Genomic DNA, 22007 nt, shown 5'->3' on the forward strand with positions numbered 1-22007 from the left:
ACATCATTTCTGATATGGTTACAGTTGGTGATCAAACATTTACCACATTAACTCGAGCGGTAAGAAGTCAGTATTCTGCCAACCCACATAATGTTTCTCACAGGTGCCTCCCGATAATTTACCCTCTTTCCTTATTCCATTCAAGCCACCCCATCAACAAATATACTGAAATGCAGTTAAGTGTGGGATAATGGAAGGATAATACATGTTGGGTCTAAGCTTGGAGGTCACTATACTGTTTCTGCCAGAGTCAAATGGAATAGAGTACAATGCATGGAACATCCTCAAATACAAACATCACCCTTTCATTACAAGCTACTTGCGAAATACCTCCCTTGGGGTGACCCAGAATCCTAGTGGGTAAACGTACAGCACTTGGTACAGAGCCAAATGGACTAATGAGATTTTAGGCCCCATTGCTGTTTTGGAGCAGGGCAACAGACAGGACAATAGTTGGCTTCCAGAGCTCTGCAGGTAGAGATAGATAATATCAGCCAAGGTTCTGTCTTCTAGTCACTCAGGTGGCCTCCACTCAAAAGCACGCAAGTACACATGTGTATGCTCAGATGTACATATTCTTGTGCATGCAATCCCCCAACACACCCTCTAAACTGACATAGGGAGAATGATTTAGGTGAAGTATCAGGGGCAATGTGAACGCTTTTGACTGTGGATCCTAAACTCCAATGGCCAGCAGCTCCATAACACGAGGGAAATTCAAAAGCAACCTACGTTGCCTTCTCTTACAAGTACACAAGAATCTCAACACGAAAAGGTAACCAGAGTGAAGTTCTTTACTTTCATTTGGTCTGTGAGGATTGACTCCAGCTTGATAATTGACAACAGGTACCTGCGTGGTCACGTCCCAGCCATCCTCCAGACTGATCAGCACTGAGGATCCGTTGTCCAACAACTCAACAACCAGCACTGAGACCTGAAGCAACTTGTGTAGCTAGTAACAAAAAATAGAGTAATGAGAATGGGAGGAAAGGAAGAGAAGGAGAAAAAAGATGAGAGGATGGGGATCAGAGCGAGGAGGGATAGGGCAGCTGAGAGGGTGCAGTCAGGGTAGCAGGAGACAATGTAACAAATACCTGAGAGAGCCAATCAGATTCCTCCAATGATCGGTAGTATGATTGGTTGGGATCAGTGGCTGCAGAACTTGGCACACACACCTTCATCAACTTCTTAAAGCTTGTCTTCACGTGTCGGACATCAAATATCTCAATGGGGACAACTTCCCACTGCTGTGAAGGATCTTGTTTCGCCCCCTGGATAAAGAGTCATATATTTTCCAAATACTGTTATTTGCAAATTTCACACGCAAACATACAACTTTTGAAAAACCCTTGGCCATTAATATAACAATACTCAAGTGATAATTTCCCTGAGCAGATCAGTCTCAAACAAGTCTTCCCAGTCGTTTATCCACATTAAACAGGAGTACCCTTACAGATCAGTGACTCTGGATTCCAAGGATTCAAAAATGGATATGCAATCAATTGTCCATACTGCTAGAGAAAGGGACAGCTAATGTATTCAAGGTCAGGTCTCTGATGTGGACAGACATTGGACCTTGGAATCTATTGCCTCATCTGGTGGTCCTGGTGGAATTATCATGCCAAGTTTGAGATTGAGCGAAAGCACTGCAAGTTTTGGGATTTATAGTATACGTTGGATAGTCAGATCTGTAAATGTAAGGCTGGTGAGACCCACATACACCAATCAATAATTTGGAATTACAGGGACAATGTTTCTAACAGCTGCAATAGCAAATTTCCTAACTAGACAGGGTTCTAGTCCCGTTTTCCAGGGTTCCAGGCAACAGCATCTGCACCAATGTTCCAACATGGAGTTCTTGTCACCCCTTCTACCTGTCTTCATATACATTCTTCCCTCTTCAGGCAGTTGAATATTCTGAGATAAATCAAAAATGCAGGAATTTATCCCTAGGGTTTGGGAGATTGTTCTCACCTTTAGCTGGGACTTCTCGCCAATAATATACAGGCCAGCTCTTGGCTGCCTGAAGTAGTGAGAGTCTGACAGGCCCCCATTAACCTGTGGGGACAACGTTTCTTTGCCTGCAAGTCGAAGTCCTACGTCAGAATTCAGGGAATAAGCACTCAGTCGTCCACTGCCTCGAATGCTGCCCCATTTTCCTGGAAGAGATAGAGACAAACTAAGTGTCAGCATTCAATTATCACTCCTCCAGTTATGCTATGAGAGCACCAGCGTCATTTGCTCTGTCCCCATCTCTATTTGGTAAAGGGCTGTGGGATCTGGGCCCAGCTGCAAATGCAAATCAGGATTACACAATACTGGGGTGTTACTCTTGTTGAGCGCATTATCCTAAATAGATCAGCAACACTCCCAAATGCTGTTCCAATTATTAGAATTCACACAGCTATGAATGCTGTGTTAATGTTCCTGCCCTGCTTAATTATAATCCCTTATATTCTCTGGTTGCAGGGCAAAATAAGGAAATGCTTGAAAAACAGGAAGATCATTCTTAAAGCTTTATTTCAGGCAAGTTTCGGAAATTAATGAAGTCATGAGGTAGCCTTTTAGGAAATGAATATTACCCCCACATTACTCAGGAGGCACAGCTAAGGGGGCAGTAAAGAAGGGGCCAGAACTCAATGCTCAAGTGGGATGAGGTATGAGAGAGAACAGCCATAGGCCAAGGAATGTGTTAGAGGTGAGGAGGCCAACAAATGACTGAACTAGAAAACTGGAATGGAAAGGTGCCACAGCACCACCAGTAATAGGAGGTCTGCAACTACGTGGCAAGTGCTCACAGTGGAATTCCTATTACAAATGTTTAGAAATAAAAGCATTGCTCGAAACCCATTATTATAACAAGGAAAACTTGTAGACCAAAGTGTGTGCTATAGTCAAGGCAAGTAACATACCAGCTGATATTCTAAGACAATGCAAGCGTGAGTACAGTGCAAGGACACAAAGGGATACACTTGAAACACTCATGTGATAACAAAGAAATGCCTGGAATATTAGACCAAATCTTCTGGTCTTTGGAGACCAGACATATGACTGAAGGAGGACCCTCTGGAAGCTTTGATGTATAGACCTACACGGGAACAGCTCAGGAAATTTAAACTTCCAATAGGCAATTTCCAAACTCCCTGACCCTCTGCAAATATCTCCAACTAGAGTCGGAGACTTAAGACAGATCCACAATATCTACCTGCGTAGTTACCCAGGAAATGTTAGACATGCCATATGCCTTCTTAATCACCTTGTCCACCTGTGTTGCCACTTTTAGGGAACTGTGGACCTGCACGCCCAGATCCCTCTGTGTATTAACGTTCCTAAGGGTTCTGCCATTTACGTTATAATTCACACCTAAATTTGATCCTCCAAAATCGTGTTTGTCCAGATTAAACTCCATTTGCCATTTCTGTGCCCAAGTCTCCAATCTATCTATATCTTGTTGTATTCTCTGACAATCCCCGGCACTATCAGCAACTCCGCCAATCTTTGTGTCATCCGCAAACTTACTAATCAATCTACCCACATTTTCCTCGAGATCATTCATGCTTACTACAAACAACAGAGATCCCAGCACTGATACCTGCGGAACACCACTAAGATCTCCTTTCTGAAAAATCACCCTTCTAGTGCTACTCTTTCTTCTATCACCAAGCCAGTTCTGTATCCATCTAGCCAGTGAACCCAGAATCCCATGTGACTTTAGTTTTTGTACTAGTCTGCCGTTTGTATCTTGTTAAGCACCTTACTAAAGTCCATATAAACTACATCCACAGCCCTTCCCTCATCAATTATCTTTGTTTTTTGAAGGTGTGACAATCAAGTTGGTGAGATATGGCCTTCCCTGTACAAAACTGTGTTGCCTGACACTAACAAACCATTTTCTTCCAAATGTGCATATATCCTGTCCTTCGGTGTCTTCTCCAAAGATTTCCCCACTACTGGCGTCAGGCTCACCGGCGTATAATTTCCTGGATTATCCCTGCTTCCTTTCTTAAACAAGGGAACAACATTCCCTATTTTCCAGTCCTCTGGAACCTCACCTGTGGTCAAACAGGATGTGAAGATATCTGTTAAAGCCCCAGCTATTTCTCCCCTTGCCTCCCGCTGTTACCTGGGATAGACCCCATCTGGCCCCGGGGACTTGTCTACCTTAATGCAATTTAGGATACCCAACACTTCCTCCTTCGATATATTGATATTCTCTAGAGCATTCACACACCTATCCCTGACCTCAACATATGTCATGTCACTCTCCTTGTATAGGATGAGTTGTGTATGTGTAGGATATGCGGAGCATTTCTTGTACGTCCAAATCTCGAATGCATTCAGCTGATCAATAATCTTTGTTTTTGTCCATATGTCCATGGCATTTAACCTAGATGACAAAAGTAGAATTCAGCATTCTTTTCCTAAGACTCGGGGTCAATTTCTTTGATATTAACATGCCCTTCATCCAGACAGAGCTGTTCGTAGCTTGCTCAATTCTCCTTCAGATCTCTCAATCACATCTCTCATCGGCTATGATAATCTGCCCAGTATGCAACCTTTTCATTTGCTCTGGGACAGGTCGATATATTTCAATTTTCACTTCACAGAATCACAAAATTGTTAGTGCAGAAGGAAATCGTTCAGCTCTGTGCCTGCGCCAGTTTCCGAGGTTAGGTCTCTGCTCATCACCATTTTCTTGGTCTTCTTCACATTCATTCTTAATCCATGTTCCACACTTCTTTCACTTGTGTTTACAATTCCCTGTAGTTCCTCTCCGGACTCTGCAATCCCTGCAGTATCACCTGCATCTCTCAGGTTTTTGACCTTCGACCCACCAATAAAGAACAAAGAACAATACAGCACAGGAACAGGCCCTTCAGCCCTCCAAGCCCGTGCCGCTCCCTGGTCCAAACTAGACCATTCTTTTGTATCCCTCCATTCCCACTCCGTTCATATGGCTATCTAGATAAGTCTTAAACGTTCCCAGTGTGTCCGCCTCCACTACCTTGCCTGGCAGCGCATTCCAGGCCCCCACCACCCTCTGTGTAAAATATGTCCTTCTGATATCTGTGTTAAACCTCCCCCCCTTCACCTTGAACCTATGACCCCTCGTGAACGTCACCACCGACCTCATAGAAACCCTACAGTACAGAAAGAGGCCATTCGGCCCATCGAGTCTGCACCGACCACAATCCCACCCAGGGCCTACCCCCATATCCCTACATATTTTACCCACTAATCCCTCTAATCTACGCATCCCAGGACACTAAGGGGCAATTTTAGCATGGCCAATCAACCTAACCCGCACATCTTTGGACTGTGGGAGGAAACCGGAGCACCCGGAGGAAACCCACGCAGACACGAGGAGAATGTGCAAACTCCACACAGACAGTGACCCAAGCCGGGAATCGAACCCAGGTCCCTGGAGCTGTGAAGCAGCAGTGCTAACCACTGTGCTACCGTGCCGCAACATTGGAGGGATACAAAAGAATGGTCTAGTTTGGACCAGGGAGCGGCACGGGCTTGGAGGGCCGAAGGGCCTGTTCCTGTGCTGTATTGTTCTTTGTTCTTTATTGGTGGGTCGAAGGTCAAAAACCTAAGAGATGCAGGTGATACTGGGGAAAAGCTTCCCACCGTTCACCCTATCTATGCCTTTCATAATTTTATACACATCTATTAAGTCTCTCCTCATCCTCTGTCTTCCCAGGGAGAACAACCCCAGTTTACCCAATCTCTCCTCATAACTAAGCCCCTCCATACCAGGCAACATCCTGGTAAACCTCCTCTGTACTCTCTCCAAAGCCTCCACGTCCTTCTGGTAGTGTGGCGACCAGAACTGGACACAGTATTCCAAATGCGGCCGAACCAACGTTCTATACATCTGCAACATCAGACCCCAATGTTGCAACCTGATAGATTTTCTATGTCTCTGATGATAGCTTAAGTGTACAGGTTAAATGTTTTGTGTACATAACACACCCCTAGCTCACTCTTTTGATTGGGAAGCTCTGACAAGTCTCTAGCAAGTCTTGTCGCTGCTGATTAATTCTAATATAGATTCTCAATTAACACAGGTTAATAAATCCGTTAAAAACAAACTAATCACGAGGGTTAATTTCTTGGTGGATAGAATTGAAGAGTGGAGAGGTATGTTAAAGTTATATCAAATCTTTGTTAAATCATAATTTGGATATTGAGAGCAGTTCTAGTCTCTATAATAAGGATATAGAGGCACTGGTGAGGGTGCCAAAGAGAATTATGAGGCTCATAACAGAACTTTCCAAAAGAGAAGATTGAAGGATGACCCGATAGCAGACTTAAAGATTATGAAAGGATTTGATAGAGTCGATGTCAAGATGCTTCCACATCCAGGAGTGAGCAGAACTAGGAACCATAAACAGAAGGTTGCTGTTAATGAATCCAAAAGAGAGTTCAAGAGAAACTTCTTTAGGTAGAGAATGGTTGGAATATGGAGCTCACCATCCCAAAGAACAACTCAAATGAAGAGCTTAGAGGCACTTAATTTAGTTATGAAGAGAACGCAGGGTTGTTTTCCTTTGCGCAGAGGAGACGGGGGATGGGGGGGGGTGGAATACAATTAAGATGTATAAAATTATGAGGGGCATAGATAGAGAGAGAAAAATCTTTTCCCTCTGGTGGAGGGTCAATAACTAGGAGGCATTGATTTAGGTAAGGGACAGGAGGTTTAGACGGGATGTGAGGAAAAGCTTTTTCACCCAGAGGATGGTGGGAGTTTGGAACTGGACGCAGAGAACCTCATAACATTTAACAAGTATTTAGATGTGTATTTGCGATGCCAAGGCATACAAGGCTATGGGCTAAGTGCTAGAAATTGAGATTAGAATAGTTAGGTGGTTGTTTTTGACTGGCGCAGATGCGATGGGTCGACAAGGGCCTTTACTATACTGTAGACTTCTGTGGCTCTATGACTTAAGGGGAAGCCAATTTGATTTGATTCATTGTCACATGTATTTACAGTGAAAAGTATTGTTTCTTGCACGCTGTACAGACAACGCTGTAAGAGAAAGAAGGAAGACGAAGGAAAGAGAAGGAAGAGAAGGAAACGAGAGAGTGCAGAATGTAGCATTAGTCCTAGCTACGGTGTAGAGAAAGATCAACTTAATGCAAGGTAAGTCCATTCAAAAGTCTGATGGCAGCAGGGAAGAAGCTGCTCTTGAGTCGGCTGGTACGTGACCTCAGGCTTCTGTATCTTTATCCTGATGGAAGAAGGTGGAAGAAAGAATGTCCGGGGTACGTGGGATCGTTAATTATGCTGGCTGCTTTGCCAAGGCAGCGGGAAATGTAGACAGTAAATGGATGGGAGGCTGGTTTGCATGATGGATTGGGCTACATTCATGACCTTTTGTAGTTCCTTGCGGTCTTGGGCAGAGCAAGAGCCATACCAAGCTGTGAGACAGACAGAAAGAATGCTTCCTATGGTGCATCTGTAAAAGTTGGTGAGAGTCGTAGCTGACATGCCAAATTTCCTTAGTCTTCTGAGAAAGTAGAGGCATTGGTGGGCTTTCTTAACCATAGTGTCAGCATGGGGGGACCAGGACAGGTTGTTGGTGATCTGGACACCTAAAAACTTGAAGCTCTCGACCCTTTCTACTGCGTCCCCGTTGATGTAGACAGGGGCATGTTCTCTTTTACACTTCCTGAAGTCGATGACAATCTCCTTCGTTTTATTGACATTGAGGGAGAGATTATTGTTGCTGCACCAGTTCACCAGATTCTCTATCTCATTCCTGTACTCTGTCTCATCATTGTTTGAGATCCGACCCACTATGGTGGTGTCATCAGCAAACTTGAAAATCTAGTTGGAGATCAATACAGATGGGGAACAGTAATAGAAGGATATGTTGATGGGGTTAAGAGGCAGCGCTTGTGAAAAATGAACAATGGCATGGAACCTTTGAATCAAATGGCCTGCTTCTGTGCTTAAATACTGTTTAATTTGTGCAAGCATAGCTTTGCTAATGAAACAGGTTTCCAAGTTGGGGCAATAACTGTGCAAGTGTACACAAATCTAATTCAGTTCACATCTTAATGATATACGCTTTCAATTTTACATGGTGCAATAATGTTAATTTCATAATACTGGTTACAATTAGACAGAAAACATTACAACACTGGGGGGGAACAGGGAAGTAGAGTTAGCTGAAGCTTGGGAGCAACTTTAAAGTGCAGGCTGAGGAACTGTGGGATGCAAATCATCACGTCCATGTGAGGGTGTAACTAGTTTGACAAGTTTACATAAGTGATTTTCATTATAAAAGTAGGAATGAGAATTAATAATGGGAAAAGCTAAAATAGGAAAGTTAGGTTTTGTTGAGAGCAGCTGCTGATAGTTGCAAGTTTGTTTTAATATTGTATGCATATTACAATGACTGATGATCACAAAAATATAGGTAAATTTACTGCACAGAAATCTGGTTACTTTCATTTCAATCAGCTTTGTCTGCGACTAAGCAAAAGCTTAGGCCATAACTAAGTTAATTGGGTGAGTGAAATAGAAGTCAAGGGTGTTAGAACTGGTAGTCACCGTTTATACTTGCTATTATAGGTTAATAAGTGGTTATTCTTGGTGTTAGCCCTTCCATACACAGGGATAGAATTGGTTACTTTCCTTGTGCTCAAACACAATACCTTGAGGGCTTTCTCTCCCCTTCGTTGTGGCCCTTGGATTTGCCAGAGTGATGACCCTGGCTCTGTGACCTAGTACTGAGGAGGCACAGCACAAAGAAAATCAGTCCATGACTTACTCCAGGAATGTGACAGCACAAGATAATCAGATCATTAATACACACCATTAATCATGCGTCACCCAGTTCAGTACTGGCTCTGGGCAGACATACCAGTCTTTTTTTAAGCAGATGTCCCTGTGAGTAGTTCTGACAAAAGGTTGTCAATCTGAAATATTAACTCTTTATCTCACCACAGGTGCTTACACTTGTGAGCGTATCCAGCATTTCCAGTACTTTGCTCCTGTTTCACAGAGTGTGGTACTGGTACAGGACATACACATCAGTCTCCATTTAAACAGTATCACAACAACTTGCCGACATTTAAAAATAGTACCGATTACTGTTTGCTATCAGACACACTGACACCCATTACAGTCTGGCACAGATCATGCTGATTTCCATGACAGTCCAGCACAGGTCATACTGGTATCTATTACAATCCAGTGCAGGCCACATCAATCCCATTATAGTCTATTACATGGCGCACTTATACCCATTATATACGGCACTGACAAGCCAAGTGTGAAAACCTGGACAGCAAAGCTTATGTTGTAGAATGTGACAAAACTATCACATCCCTACCCTCAAGAAAAATTTCAGGTTCAGACAGTATCCCAAGAGAAATGAACAAATCTGGGGGATTCCATGTGGCTGTCAAACTCAAAATTATATAATAAAATGTATGATCAACAATCCATTCCCCAGCCACAATTGTTTGCATGTAAAAAGGAAAAGGGACAAAAATCTGTGTCTGACAATCAGAGGAATCATGCTGCTTATGATTGCTAGTAAGATTCTTGCAAAGGAGCAACTCAATAGATTGGTAGCCACACGGCAGAGCATATACTGCCAGAGTCAAAGTGGGTTCAGGAACGGCAGAGGTACTCGGAACATGATCTTCGCCTTTGGGCGAGAAATAATGTGAATAACAGATGGGAGTCTAATGTGCCTTAGTTGACCGGACAAAGGCCTATACACAATAAACAGAGGCCTTACACAAAGTTTTAGACAAACTTAGATGTCCTGATAGAGTGGTAAATCTGATACCAGTTTCACAATGAAATGATGACCAGAGTCACTGGCTGTGGTGTATACACTGACGCCATTGACGTAGCAAGTGGTTTGAAACAGGGGTGGTATGGTCCTTATGCTCTTCACTATATTCTTTGTCTTCATGCTGTCTGGGATATTTGGTGGAAATATTGATATATATTGATGGATTATACATCTAATTTGGAACAAATGGCAATCTCTTCAATATAATACAACGAAAATCCTCGTTGATATAAAATCAAGGACTCAGTTTGTTTTTTCAATGGCAAGGAGTCAGATGGAAATGGAGATTGCTGTTTGCCGGTGAATGTGCCCTCATGCCACGTGGCCTTCAACGGATCATGGACTATTTTACAAAAGCAGATGGTAACAATGGGCTAAGCACCATTTTAAGACATATAATCCACCACACACCAACAAACTCTGGCTCTACCCCACCTTCTGTAACTATCAATGACACATGCCTGAAGGCTGTAAATAAGGTCATGCTGACCAGTCCCTCCAATCGGAGTTGGACATTTCTAAACCAATGTACTTTCCTCTGGGTGGAGGTTGGGGGCCTCTTTTTATATGACCAGAAGTGGTCAGATTCTGATTTTGTTTGCCAATACGGCCTCGCAGGCCTGTGGAATGGAGCATTTCAATTGGCTAAACAAACGTGACCGTAAAATTTCAGTGTCCTTTAAGACTTTTGAATCTAAGAAGTAGCATCGCAAGGAAACCACAACGGTCATCACTGCTGTTTTGGTTTTTACTTCAGTAGCACAGATCTTTGAAATGCACATAAAACGCTTCATTGCGGATGTCAGTGGCGTTCATCCAACAAATTTTAGCAACCCTCCAAGTTTCAAAGGACTAGTCTTTTAACATAAACCAGTATCAGTGCACCTGCCACTGTTGGTACCGTGGCATTTCAGAGGCAGGCAGAAGCTAGATCTAGCACAATATTGTTACTAAAACTGTCAATCTTACTCCATTTGAGCATTGAATATACACACAAAACTGGAATAGAGAATTTCTAGACATGGTGTTGGAGACCTGCTAAACCAGGCACAGCCACTGGAGGAACTGGACAAAACAATCTTCCCAACCACCTTTTTTTGGTATGCCTCATTAGGTACAGTCATGATGAGCTGAAAGTTCACTTTTTCTGCTATAAATTATATGACTATGTTCCATTCCTTTCTCCTGCGACAAATCCTGGATTTGTCTCATCACCCTAACTCTCTCTGAATGATTGCAGATCTACTTCACAGTCCCATGCTCTGTTATGTAGTTTCTGCCTACATGGGAAGCAGATGCAAGATTCCTACGGACTAAGCACAAAGCAGCAGCAGTATAAAGCACCAATAGTTCAGTTCAGCAGCTCCACTCAGCCCATTCTCCTGCTGGAGGGAAACTTCAACCAAGGAAACAGCTCAGAAATTAAGAATTTTGAAGGAAAAGAATCTTAGCGATAAATCACAAAACGTTGCTCATACTGATTGTTCACGCCACACAGGCTCAGTGACTCTCACCTCCGCGACTGAAAGTGTTCGTCATTTCTTCCTTTCCACCCATCACCTGTTTCATCAGCACACCAATCTTAGGCTGCCTCTGCTTATCAGACGAGTCTACAGAATATAACAGGATACGGGTCAAGCAAAGGTTCCCCAGAATATAACAGGGCACTGAAAGATTCTATATCAGTAAGGGTACAGAAGGAAAGGATAAGGTGCAACAGAGCTCAGAGCAGTAAGCAGACTGCAGAACTTGGAACAGGAGAAGTGTGGATCAGCAGAGGGCAAGCTGGCTGGTGTTGAACCTGCAGAGATCAATCTTCTTCACAAGTGTCACTCTTCTTCCAGAGGAGCTTCAAGTGAATCAAAACAGTGTTTCCAATCCCTTCCAATGATGGTACTCAATACCCCAAATACAGTCTAACCAAGGGCTTTAAGCAATTTCAATACTACCGCCTTGCTCTTGCATTCTGTACCTCCTGATATAAAACCAAGGACTCAGTTTGTTTTTTCAATGGCAAAGTGGCTACTTTGAAGTGTTTAAATAACTAAAGATATGGATAAAATATTAGTAAAGAAATTCTTGGCCTTGGTCAGGGTTATAGGACAAATGCACATCATTCACAAGCCTGAGCAAGGTTAGAGATTAGAAACTATTTTAACGAGGTAGGATGACTAGAATTGCACCTGAACACCATAAATGGCCTTCCACTGATGTTCAGTGTCAAGGTAACTTCTAGTTCAATGCATACAGTACACATTTCACTTCATTGATAACTTTGAGAGAAAAAAATCTCAGAAAGGCACAACAAACCTGAGCTGTTCATGTGAGCAGACGTGAATCCACTGAGAGTGTTACGACCACCCGTGTCTGCGTAGTGCGGCATGGAGTTTATCACTGCCTGTAAGTACTTTTCTTGTGCTAAACTGGTGGAGTCTGTCTGAGAAGGATCTGAAATGAAAATCTGTTTTTTAATACAAGTTCCTTCACAGATGATCATAGAATTACAACAGTGCAGAAGGAGGCCACCGACAACAATTCCACCCAGGCCCTATCCCCTGTAACATCATGCAATTACCCTGCTAATCCCCCTAACCTACACATCTTGGGGAAATTTGGTATGGCCAATCAACCTCACCTGCACATCTTTGGAGTGTGGGAGGAAATTGGAGTACCCGGAGGAAACCCACACAGGCATGGGGAGAACGAGCAAACTCCACACAGACAGTGACCCGAGGGCAGAATTGAACCTGGGTCCCTGGCGCTATGAGACAGCAGTGCTAACCACTGGGCCACCGTGCCATCCCTCTGAAGAACAGAGACAGTTAACAGAGACTCTAATCATAGCTGCAACATTCAAACACCAACTAATAAAGCAATCTGACAAAATCATACAAACCACAAAGACTGAGCAGTTAACACACTGCCCTTCACCTCTCAGATCGACATGACGCCACTAGAAGCAAGTCAGGCATACATTTACCAAAATGATGGTTTAAATTACAAGTAACAATTTTACACATTAGGGTAGTATTCATGGAATTTAGAAGCTTCGGGGAGATTTGAACAATTCAGGTATATGCTGTCTATTGTCAGTTGGGAAGCTAGGATTAAGGAACATAGTGTAAAATTTAGAGCCAGGTCTTTCAGAAGTGGTGTAAGGAAAAATATCTACATACAAAAAGTGTCTAACCATCTCCCCTTCACATTCAGCAGCATCACCTTTGCTGAATACCCCAAGATCAACATCCTGGAGGTTACTATCGATTAGAAACTTAACTGATCAGTCACAAATACCAGGCAACTAAAGCTAATCAGAAGCTGGTCATGGCTCATCTCCTGAATCCCTAAAACGCCTCCAACACACATCAGCAATGTGATCTAATTCACTCGATTTGCTTAGGTGAGTGTAGCTGCATCACTTAAGAAGTTTGACACAATCAGGACAAAACAGACCATTGATCAGCATCTCATTCAATTGCCTAAACATCGACTCTCTTCACCACCTGAATCAATCCCCACAGTTTGCAATACCAACTGGCTGGCACCTAGTGTCTACATGCCCAATGCCTTTAATCTGTAACATTCATGCTGCAACTGTCTGTAGTCTGTAATGCCCAAGAACTACTTTGCAACATTCACAGTCCCATTGCCTGAAAAAGCTGAGTGTCTGTAAGCCTGTTAAATTCACACACCTGTCACCAACAATCCAGTGCCCACCTTTCCGTTATCCACACACCAAAGCCAAACTCATGCCACACCCATCTCTATGTTACATTTCTTCTTCACATTGACATCATGGTTAGTACCTGTAGCCGGTGCATTCTGGGACTTGAAGAGGCCGACGACACTCTTCCCATGCAACCCCGCTGATCGCAGGAGCACGGCCTTTGTGCGCGAGTTCCTCCAACACACAACGGGGAAGCGGTTTTGTCTGTAACACCGTGAGATGCGTTGCATTGTACTGTCCTGTATGGTCTGCGGGATAATCAGGAGGCTGGGGTAACTGAAAACGGAAAATATTAGATCAATCAAAGCACCATCCTGCTGACACCACAACGGCCCGTATTGTGACTTTCAGACATTGCTGTTACTAAGGCTCCCTGATTTCAGGTTCAGCAACTTGCACTTTACCTTGGTGGGCCATGGATTTATCTAGTCAACAAAGTATCCTGTTTATAGGCAGACTGTTGTACTGAGTACAGATAAAATATGGCTGGAGAAAAATGAGCTGTTACTAATATTAAGATCCAAACAGAATTCGCATAGATTGAGACAAAGGATGAGGTTTCTTTCATAAGATGGAGGCATCACTGACAAACCAGCATTTGTTGTCCACCCCTAATTATTATTGAACTGAGGGGGCAATTAAACCTCAACTACATTGACCACTGTATCAGACCAGCTAAGGATGGCAGATTTTCTCCCTTAAAGGACATTCATGAACTACATAAGTTTTCATGACACTCAAAGATAGTTTCATGGTCACCATTTCTGATTTGCTTGAATTTCCCCAGCTGGGTGAAACCCATGTGGGATTTGAACTGTGTCCCCAGAGGATTACTAGCCCAGTGACATTACCACTAAATCACCATCTCCCCCTAAGATTGGATCACTCACATTAATGGGCATTCCACCTTTTGCCTAATAATGGAGGGGAAATTAAGGAATGAGTAAAAGACATAGAATAAAATGGGGCAATTCAACGAACCTTAAATAAATTGGCAAGAAAGTGCAGGTAAATGGGAAGAAGAGTTTGCGTGTATTCTGGATTTATTTTTGGATCTAGAGATGGGAAGTGAACCAAAGTAGATAACCGAAACAAGTGTAGGGAATATCTAGGTAACAGTAATTACAATGTAGGGTTTCAAGTAATGATGAAGGAACAAGACAAAGCCAAAGTAGGATATTCGAAGAAAGATGGTTGAGAGAAGAACTAGAAATGATAAACCAGAGAAATATTTTGACAAAGAGATGGAACAGAAGTAGGAATTTTTTTTAAAGGTGTTCAATCGTGTTCAGGAGAAATATTTATCAAGCGATCAAAGTAAAATTGAAACAAAATAAAATGGCACACACCAAGTATATAGGCAATAAAGAGGACAAGAGGGAAAGTGAAGTTTAAAAAAACAATTTGGGGAAAAAAGAGAAATTGTAAAATTAAATCAAAGAACATAAGAAGAAATGGCAAATTGTTTTACAGATACATAAATCTAGACAAGGATAGGAACATTAAGGAATGTATAAGAAAAGCTCAGTATAATAGCACAATTATTAAGGGTGGTTATTATGCCTTTGTATTTACGAGGGAGACTATGAGGGTGGGAATGATGTCAGAAGGGACTATAAAAGATATAATGATACTCAAGATAAAGGAAGGAGATAATTGAGAAACCAAAAATGGAGAGGAATAAATCCCTGATCTGAATGGATTGCATCCAATCAAAAGTCAGATAAGAGACAGCAGAGAAACCATTATATGAATAAAAAAATTTTGAAAATAAAATCATGCCAAAGGTTTGACCAGCTAATGTTATTCCTATCTTTCAAATGTTATTCCTAAAAAGGGGCATAGGCAAGTCCAGGGAACACCGGTTAGCTTAACGCCACTGCTAGGAAAAATAACAGAATTGTAATGGGCAAACATCTGGAAAATCAAGTTTGCATAGTGAGCACTGATTTCAAAAGAAACTGTCATGCTTGACCAGCCATATTGAATTTGAGTAGGTTGAGATAAAGTAGTTGATGTAACGTGTTTAGATTTTCAGAAGGCCTTCAACAAGGCACATATAATTGACTCATGCGGAGGTAGGGGACAAGTGGCGGAATGGATAGCAAGCTAGCTACAAAGAAAACAGAGTAAGGATTTATGGTTAGCTTTTCAACTAACAAAGGAAATTTTTAAAAAGGTGTTCAATTGAGAAATATTCAGGAGAAATATTCATCAAGCGATCAAAGTAAAATTGAAACAAAATAAAATGGCACACACCAAATATATAGGCAATAAAGAGGAGGACAACGAGAGGGAAAGTGAAGTTTAAAAAAACAATTTGGGGAAAAAAGAGAAATTGTAAAATCAAAGAACATAGGAAGAAATGGCAAATTGTTTTACAGATACATAAATCTAGACAATGATAGGAACATTAAGAAATGTATAAGAAAACCTCAGTATAATAGCACAATTATTAAGTGGTTATTATGCCTCTGTATTTATGAGGGAGATTACGAGGGTGGGAATGATGTCAGAACGGATAATAAAAGATATAATGATATGCAAGATAAAGGAAGGAGATAATTGAGAAACCAAAAATGTTTCAAAGAGATTGGTGCTTGGACCACAGTTGTTCACAATTTACATTCATGATTTTAACTTGGGAATTGCAGATATAATTCAAAAATATGTGGACCAGTTCAAATTGGGGCTTCTGGCTAATATTGAAAAAGCTTACAACGAAATACAAGTTATTAATAAACCTGCAGAATGGAGGTATAATTGGCAAATAAATTTCAGTATAGCTCTTGCATGCACCATCTGCAAGATGCACTGGAGGACCCACTATCCTGACTTGGAACTGTATCGCTGTTGATCCACTATTGCTGGATCAAAATCCTGGACCTCCCTTTCCAACAGCATTGTGGGAGTATCTACACCACATGAACTTCAGAAATTTAAGAAGATAGCTCACTATCACCGTCTCAAGGTCAGTTAGGGATGAGCAAAAATGCTGACCTAGCCAGTAAGGCCCACACCTTGAACAAACAAAAAGGTTTGAGGTGTTGCATTCTGTGGGAAGGATATGGTGCCAACATGTTTGGAAAGTAAAGTCCAAAATGGGGTGGAGGAATGAAGGCACGGATACTCAAATCTTAAAAGTAGAGACAGGGTCAAGAAGGTCATAAAACAAAGGCAAACAAAGCACTGTGCCTCATTCCTGGAGGGGCAGAATTGAAAAGCACAGTAGTTACAGTAGAAAATCTTGTTTGGACCACACAAAGTACAATGAATAGTCTGGTCATCATATTACAGAAAAGGTATAAAAGCACTGGAGAAGGTGAAAAAATTATTTACGGGAAAGACACCAGAATGGAGAGGTTATGCCTATCACGAAAGATTGAATAGGTTGAGGCTCTCCTCTAGAAAAGATACGGTTGGTGGTAGCTTGACACAGATCTTCAATGAAAGGGTTTGATAAGCTAAAAACAAAGTTGTCCAGAAAAAGCAGGACAAATTCAACCAGGTCAATTACAACCCCAATAGACCAGTCTCGATCAACAGCAAAGTGATGAAAAATGTTGTCCACAGTGCGATCAAGCTTCAGTTACTCAGCAGTAACCTCCTCACTAACACTTAGTTTGGGGCTTTTGTCCTCATTACTGCCTTGGTCTAAGCATGGACAACAGAACTGCAATGCAGAGGCAAGAGTGCGAATGACTAATCTTGATATCAAGGCATCATTTGACCGAATGTAGCATCTAGGAGCCCTAGCAAAACTGAAATCAATGGGAATTGGGGGGAAACTCTCCACTGGTTGTAGTCATTCCCAGTACAAAGGGAGATTGGTTGTGCTTGTTGGAGGACAGTCATCTCAACCCTGGGACGTCATTGCAAGTGTTCCTCAGGGTCCATTCATGACTTCACAGATACTAAAACAGTCTACATGCAGCAAGGTGCAGACAATATTCGGGCTTGGGCTGACATGCGGCAAATAACATCTGGGCCACACATCCACCAGGCAACGATCATCAGCAAGACAGAATCCAACTATCTCTCCTTGATGCTCAATGGCATTACCCTCACTGAATCCCCACTATCACCATTCTAGAGGTTACCATTGACCAGAAACTGCACAGGATCAGCCATGTAAATACTGTGGCTACAAGATCTGGTCAGAGACTCAGAATCCTGTGGTGAGTAACTCACCTCCTGACTCCCCAAAGCTTGTCCACCATTGACAAAGCACAAGTCAGGAGTGTGATGGGATACTCACCACTTGCCTGGACGAGTGTAGCTCCAACAACATTCAAAAAGCTCAACACTATCCTGCACAAAGCAGTCAGATTGATTGGCACCCCATTCACCATAATGAACATTCGCTGCCGCCACCAGAAGTGTACAATAGCAATCTACACTGTGCACTGAGGGAACTCACCAAGGCTCCTTTGACAACACCTTCCAAACACACAATCTCTGCCACATAGAAGGACAAAGACACCAGATGCATAGGAACACCACCACCTGAAAGGTTCCCTCCAAATAACACATTATCCTGACTTGGAACTATATCACCATTCATTCATAGTGCTGGGTCACAGTTCTGAAATTCCCATCCTAACAGCACTGTTCCTACAGCACACGGACTGCAGCGGTTCAAGGCAGCAGCTCACTACCACCTTCTCAAGGGCAACTGGGGATGGGCAATACATGATGGCCTAAACAGCGATTTCCACATCTCATGAAAGAATATTAAAAAACATAAAACATTCCCTCTTGCAGGGGCGGCCATAAATAGGGGATCACGAGTAGTTGAGATTAAGAGAATTGATGCGTTTGAGCAGGAGCAGAAGGGGTGAAAGGAAAATAATAAATTAGTACGATGAATGAAAGAGGTCGGAGACTTTTGCGAAGCATAAACACCACAGGCTGAATGGCCTGTTTTAGTGCTGCAAATGCCTTTCAGTACTTAGTAACTTTGGTTAGGTCATATCACCAACGCAACACTAAACAGGTTTCTGGTCTCCATGGTACAAACAGGACTTTAGATGCAGAGTATAAGAAACAAAAAGATTCACAAGGGGTGTACTAAAACTGAGGTTATAGCTATCAGCGGAAAAAATGAACAAGCTGAGAGCGGCTTTTTCTCAAGAAAAGAGAAGGCTGAAGGGTGACTAATAGACAATTCAAGAGTGAGATACAGTCGACTCGGAAAATACTTCCACTTGTGGGGCAGTCCAGAACTAGAGGTCATACATAAAAGATAATCACTGAATATACAAGATAATCATTGAATTCTGGAGAAAGCTCTTTACCTAGTGTGTGGTAAGAATGTGGAACTCACTCTCACAAGGAGTGGTTGAGGCAAACACAATAAATGCATTTAAGGAGAAGACATAAGCATGTGAAGGAGAAAGGAATAAATGGAAAGAGCAATAGGGTTAGACGGGAAGGGGTGGGAGGAGGCTCATGTGAAGCATAAATGCAGACGTAGACCAATTAGGCCAAATGGCTTATTTTTACTCTTGATTAGAGGTAACAGATAAAAACTCTCTCAAAGTTAGTGCAGGTGCTGAAACGCAATATGATGACAAGATGATGAGATATTTCCCAGGGCCTGAGCTTCTTGTGCATTTTTGTGTAAGGGATACATTGCCTTTATCTCTACTGGGAACAAGATGTTTACCGGGCAGACACAACTGTGCTAATAGTCTAAATTTTAGGATGGAAAGGATTGCCCTGTTTAGCAAGACCACCTAAGTCAGTAGTAAGTCTGGGACAGTTGTGTCTTGCTCTGAGGTGGCAGTCACATGACATTCTACTCAAAATGCTTTGAATTTAAATTCAAAGCAAGAAAATATACAAGGTCTACCTTTGCAATACCCAATTCCCCCAGTTTCCTACAGTTTCAAATTCTCCCAAATCTCATCCCTATAGTATCCAACACTCCCAGAGCCCATCCTGGCAGTATCCAATTCTGCTGTGGAGATGCCGGCGTTGGACTGGGGTAAACACCAGGTTAAAGTCCAACAGGTTTATTTGGTAGCAAAAGCCACACAAGCTTTCGAAGCTCTAAGCCCCTTCTTCAGGTGAGTGGGAATTCTGTTCACAAACAGAGTTTATAAAGACACAGACTCAATTTACATGAATAATGGTTGGAATGCGAATACTTACAACTAATCAAGTCTTTAAGAAACAAAACAATGGGAGTGGAGAGAGCATCAAGACAGGCTAAAAAGATGTGTATTGTCTCCAGACAAGACAGCCAGTGAAACTCTGCAGGTCCACGCAACTGTGGGCGTTACAAATAGTGTGACATGAACCCAATATCCCGGTTGAGGCCGTCCGCGTGTGTGCGGAACTTGGCTATCAGTTTCTGCTCAGCGACACACACACGCGGACGGCCTCAACCGGGATATTGGGTTCATGTCACACTATTTGTAACGCCCACAGTTGCGTGGACCTGTAGAGTTTCACTGGCTGTCTTGTCTGGAGACAATACACATCTTTTTAGCCTGTCTTGATGCTCTCTCCACTCCCATTGTTTTGTTTCTTAAAGACTTGATTAGTTGTAAGTATTCGCATTCCAACCATTATTCATGTAAATTGAGTCTGTGTCTTTATAAGCTCTGTTTGTGAACAGAATTCCCACTCACCTGAAGAAGGGGCTTAGAGCTTCGAAAGCTTGTGTGGCTTTTGCTACCAAATAAACCTGTTGGACTTTAACCTGGTGTTGTTAAACTTCTTACTGTGAGTATCCAATTCTCCCAGAGCTCATCCCGATAGCATCCAATATTTCCAGAGCCCATCACTGCAATACCCAATTCTGATGTGGAGATGCCGGCGTTGGACTGGGGTAAACACAGTAAGACGTCTAACAACGCCAGGTTAAAGTCCAACAGGTTTATTTGGTAGCAAATGCCACTAGAATCTTAGAATCCCTACAGCACAGAAAGAGGCCATTCGGCCCATCGAGTCTGCACCGACCACAATCCCACCCAGGCCCTATCCCCATATCCCTACATATTTACCCACTAATCACTCTAACCTACGCATCCCAGGACACTAAGGGCAATTTTAGCATAGCCAATCAACCTAACCCGCACATCTTTGGACTGTGGGAGGAAACCGGAGCACCCGGAGGAAACCCACGCAGACACGAGGAGAATGTGCAAACTCCACACAGACAGTGACCCAAGCCGGGAATCGAACTAGCTTTCGGAGCGCTGCCCTTCGTCAGATGGAGTGGGAGATGTGCTCACAAACAGGGCATACAGAGACACAAACTTAATTTACAAAATAATGATTGGAATGTTAATCAAGCTAATCAATGCTAATACAGCTAATCAAGTCTTAAAGGTACAGACAATGTGAGTGGAGAAAGCATTAAGCACAGGTTAAAGAGATGTGTATTGTCTCCAGACAGGAAAGCTAGTGAGATTTTGCCAGTCCAGGCAAGTTGTGGGGGTTACAGATAGTGTAACATGAACCCAAGATCCCGGTTGAGGCCGTCCTCATGTGTGCGGAACTTGGCTATCAGTTTCTGCTCAGCGACCCTGCGGTGTCGTGCGTCGTGAAGGCCGCCTTGGAGAACGCTTACCCAAAGATCAGAGGCTGAATGCCTGTGACTGCTGAAGTGCTCCCCAACAGGAAGAGAACAGTCTTGCCTGGTGATTGTTCAGCGGTGTTCATTCACCCGTTGTCGTAGTGTCTGCATGGTTTCCCCAATGTATCATGTCTCCAGACATCCTTTCCTGCAGCGTATCAGGCAGACAACGTTGGCCGAGTTGCAAGTGTATGTACCGTGTACCCGGTGGATGGTGTTCTCACGTGAGATGATGGCATCAGTGTCGATGATCCGGCATGTCTTGCAGAGGTTGCTGTGGCAGGGTTGTGTGGTGTCGTGGTCACTGTTCTCCTGAAGGCTGGGTAGTTTGCTGCGGACAATGGTCTTTTTGAGGTTGTGCAGCTGTTTGAAGGCAAGAAGTGGGGGTGTGGGGATGGCCTTGGCGAGATGTTCGTCTTCATCAACAACATGTTGAAGGCTCCGCTCTGGGAAAGTACTGGACGACGAAGAGTACTCTGTCCACCGTGTCCCATGTTTGTCTTCCGAGGAGGTCGGAGCGGTTTTTCGCTGTGGTGCGTCGAAACTGTCGATCGATGAGTTGAGCGCCATATCCTGTTCTTATGAGGGCATCTGTCAGCGTCTGGTGGTGTCTGTTGCAATCCTCCTCATCCGAGCAGATCCTGTGTATACGGAGGGCTTGTCCGTAGGGGATGGCTTCTTTAACGTGTTTAGAGTGGAAGCTGGAGAAGTGGAGCATCGTGAGGCTATCTGTGGGCTTGCGGTACAGTGAGGTGCTGAGGTGACCGTCCTTAATGGAGATGAGTGTGTCCAAGAATGCAACCGATTCCAGAGAGTAGTCCATGGTGAGTCTGATGGTGGGATGGAACTTGTTGAGGCCATCATATAG

At 43.0% G+C, this 22007-nt stretch overlaps 1 protein-coding gene across 1 annotated transcript in view; it reads right to left on the minus strand.

Annotated features, from left to right (window-relative positions):
• sbf1 (SET binding factor 1) overlaps positions 1–22007 on the minus strand; it is a 131829-nt gene that overhangs the window by 16426 nt on the left and 93396 nt on the right. Inside the window, exons 24-30 of the mRNA XM_078234621.1 lie at positions 13631–13827; positions 12135–12272; positions 11339–11434; positions 8671–8745; positions 1975–2159; positions 1095–1271; positions 851–952 (exon numbers count right to left, since the gene is read on the minus strand). Coding sequence (XP_078090747.1) covers positions 851–952; positions 1095–1271; positions 1975–2159; positions 8671–8745; positions 11339–11434; positions 12135–12272; positions 13631–13827 — 970 coding nt within the window. The remainder of the gene's footprint in view (positions 1–850; positions 953–1094; positions 1272–1974; positions 2160–8670; positions 8746–11338; positions 11435–12134; positions 12273–13630; positions 13828–22007) is intronic.

This window comes from Mustelus asterias, chromosome 19 (assembly GCF_964213995.1).
Source record: "Mustelus asterias chromosome 19, sMusAst1.hap1.1, whole genome shotgun sequence".
Classification (NCBI taxonomy): Eukaryota; Metazoa; Chordata; class Chondrichthyes; order Carcharhiniformes; family Triakidae; genus Mustelus; species Mustelus asterias.